At 68.8% G+C, this 2,498-nt stretch overlaps 1 protein-coding gene across 1 annotated transcript in view; it reads right to left on the reverse strand.

Moving 5' to 3' along the window:
* Positions 1-383: 383 nt before the first annotated feature.
* The window catches only part of TAF1C (TATA-box binding protein associated factor, RNA polymerase I subunit C), a 6,295-nt gene continuing 4,180 nt past the window's right edge, over positions 384-2,498 (reverse strand). The window contains exons 12-14 of the mRNA XM_077754076.1: positions 2,161-2,335; positions 1,945-2,082; positions 384-1,863 (exon numbers count right to left, since the gene is read on the reverse strand). Of these exons, the coding sequence (XP_077610202.1) occupies positions 914-1,863; positions 1,945-2,082; positions 2,161-2,335 (1,263 nt within the window). The 3' untranslated portion in view covers positions 384-913. The remainder of the gene's footprint in view (positions 1,864-1,944; positions 2,083-2,160; positions 2,336-2,498) is intronic.

The following is a 2,498-nucleotide window of genomic DNA, read 5'->3' on the forward strand; positions in this document are numbered from 1 at the left end:
GGTGCAGTCCCGCCCTCAACGCACACCGTGCCACCCCGTCCCGTTGTGTAAGCTGTGTAGGCGCAAGCTTCTCCCATGAGCATTACAGACACGCCAGTACCCGCCTGAGTCTGTGTGTAATTTAACATCTGCACGAGTTGTGTGCGACTCGTTCTACCAGATACCCCGGAGAACCGCTCTCCTCTTCTCTTCACGTGTGAGTGGAAACTAGATGCAATCCTGGTGTCCTGTGACACTCGGGGGGTGGGGGGGGCTGTTCTCCCCCCCAGGACAGCAGGATCGTCCACTGAGCCACGGGCTTCAGAGGAAGTGGATTTAGGGGTCACGCATCAAAAGCTATACAATGGGACGCCACCAGCCTCAGGAACTTGATCGCTCAAAACCACGTTCAGCCGCCAAGTTTATTCAATCCCTGAACGCGGGACCGAGCATCTGGTCTAGTGAATGTTAGATCATGGTGGAAACCGCTCCACAGACGCCCACTAACCAGTACCGGCACCCACGGCCTCCCTGAGCTCGGCAGGGCGCCGGCACCGTGACCCCGGTGACAACGGGGACTCGGAGGCCCATGCAGCTCAGCCCCTCACACTAAAGCACAACACTGCCCCCTGGAGGGAACCCCACGACACGGACCTTCAGGCCGGGACACCAGCGCCTGGGCAGCATGTGGCTTGGACTGACCATCAAGCCACAGCGTACACAGCAGAAACGACTACTCTGCGGGCCCCGGTGCTCTGACTTGGATCCCGACCACTTTGGTGGGGGGGGGGGGTCTCCTGCAGTCCCGTGCCCGCCGGGACGCACAAGGGTCTGCTCCCTGGAGATGGTCGTCTTCACTTCCCAGGCTCCGGCCACGGAGGGCGCAGCTGTCCAGGAAGAAGGGCTGGGGGGCGGGAGGCAGCCTCCCGGGGCCTCAGAAGCCCATGCGGGGCTTCTTCCGTGGCGGCTGAGAGCCCGAGGGGGTGGCCCGGCCGCTGGAGGCCTGCGAAGAGACCACGGCGGCACCTCCCAGGGCCTGCCTTCGGAGCGGCCGCTCGGCTGAGCCTTCCTGGGAGGCCCGCTGCCTGGAGGGGGTGGCCCGAACGCCGGAGGCCTGGGAGAGGGGTGAGGAGACGCCTCCCGGGGCGTCCGCTCGGAGCGGAAGCTTGGCCATGTAGTCTCGGAGTGTCTGCTGCCGCTCCGAGGGGACGCCCCGAGCCCACGGCTCCTGGGTCAACTCGTGGGAGGGTGGGGTCACTGGTGGTTGCGGCCTGGCCTCAGGGGACATCCGGCCTGGGCTGGGAGGAGGGCTGGTGGCGTCCGAGAGGTCCAGGCGGCCACTGAGCGAGGAGAAAGTGCTGGACAGCTGAGTGCGGCGCCTGGGCCGCCTGGGCCGCCTCCCGGGCCCCGAGCTCCCGCCCTGCTGCCTCTCCCACCAGGCGGCCACCTGGCCTTCCCAGGCCGCCTCCAAACGCGTGCTGAGCTCATCCTCGGGGCCTGGTTCGGGGGCGGGCGGTGGCTCCGCAGAGGGGACAGCACCCAGGTCCCTGTGCAACAGGAGCCGCCCTTCGGCCATGGCCGCTCGCAGGCCCTCTGGCCCTCTCCGCTCTCCCGGCCGCTGTTCCACGCAGCCTAGCACACGGCGGTGGGAGAAGGTGGGTGCTGTCCACACAGGGGGAGGCGGCGGCACCCCCAGCAGGGCCTTCAGCCACCGGCTGCAGCAGGCAGTGGCCTGGGGGGTCCAGGAAGCCGTGGGGGCGCGGGAGTCGGGCCCGGGGTCTGCCTGGAGGCAGAGGCGCTGGTGGAAGACGTCCCCGGCCGCAGAAAGCTGGAAGAGCAGCAGGGCCGGTGTGGGGGCGGAGGGCGGCACAGTGGCAGCCAGACCTGGGGGGCAGGGGGACAGTGATGCCAGGGCGCGGTGGGGGCACAGGCCCCCCGCCCCCTCGTCCGGCTGCCCCAGCGCACCTATGGTTGGCGCTTTCAGACGTTCCCGCAGCCGCCACTGACCCTTGGGCTCCAGCAGGGGGAAGGCGGAGAGGGAGTCGCTGCTGGTGGGGAGAGACTGGGGGGGGCCCGCCAGCCGGGGCACAGAGGCCCCCGCTCCTGGAGGAAGGACGGAGAGTTGAGGGGCCGCCCAGCCTCCTGTGCCCGGCCCCGCCCCCAGCCCTGCCCGGCCCTCACCTGCGAGCTGCAGCAGCCGCAGGTCCCCACCCTGGGCGCCCAGCAGCAGCGGCCACGGGTGGCCGGGTCGGGGCGGAGGCAGCAGCTGGGCAAACAGGGGGGCGGAGGGGAGCTCGTGCTTCCACTTCAGCAGGGGCACCAGGGGGAGGCGCTCATCCACCAGGTAGAGTGAGAACTGGGGCGAAAGGACACAAGAAGCAAGACCCAGGGCTGTGACCATCTGACTGGGGGCGGGAGTGGGAGGGGGACGTGACCAGACTGCAGGGGCCTATGATGGGGACGAATGTCAGGGAGGCTGTGACCAAGGGGGACCGTGCCTGAGGGGGACATGGCCAAGG

This window comes from Crocuta crocuta, unplaced genomic scaffold (assembly GCF_008692635.1).
Source record: "Crocuta crocuta isolate KB4526 unplaced genomic scaffold, BGI_CrCroc_1.0 scaffold61, whole genome shotgun sequence".
Lineage (NCBI taxonomy): Eukaryota > Metazoa > Chordata > Mammalia > Carnivora > Hyaenidae > Crocuta > Crocuta crocuta.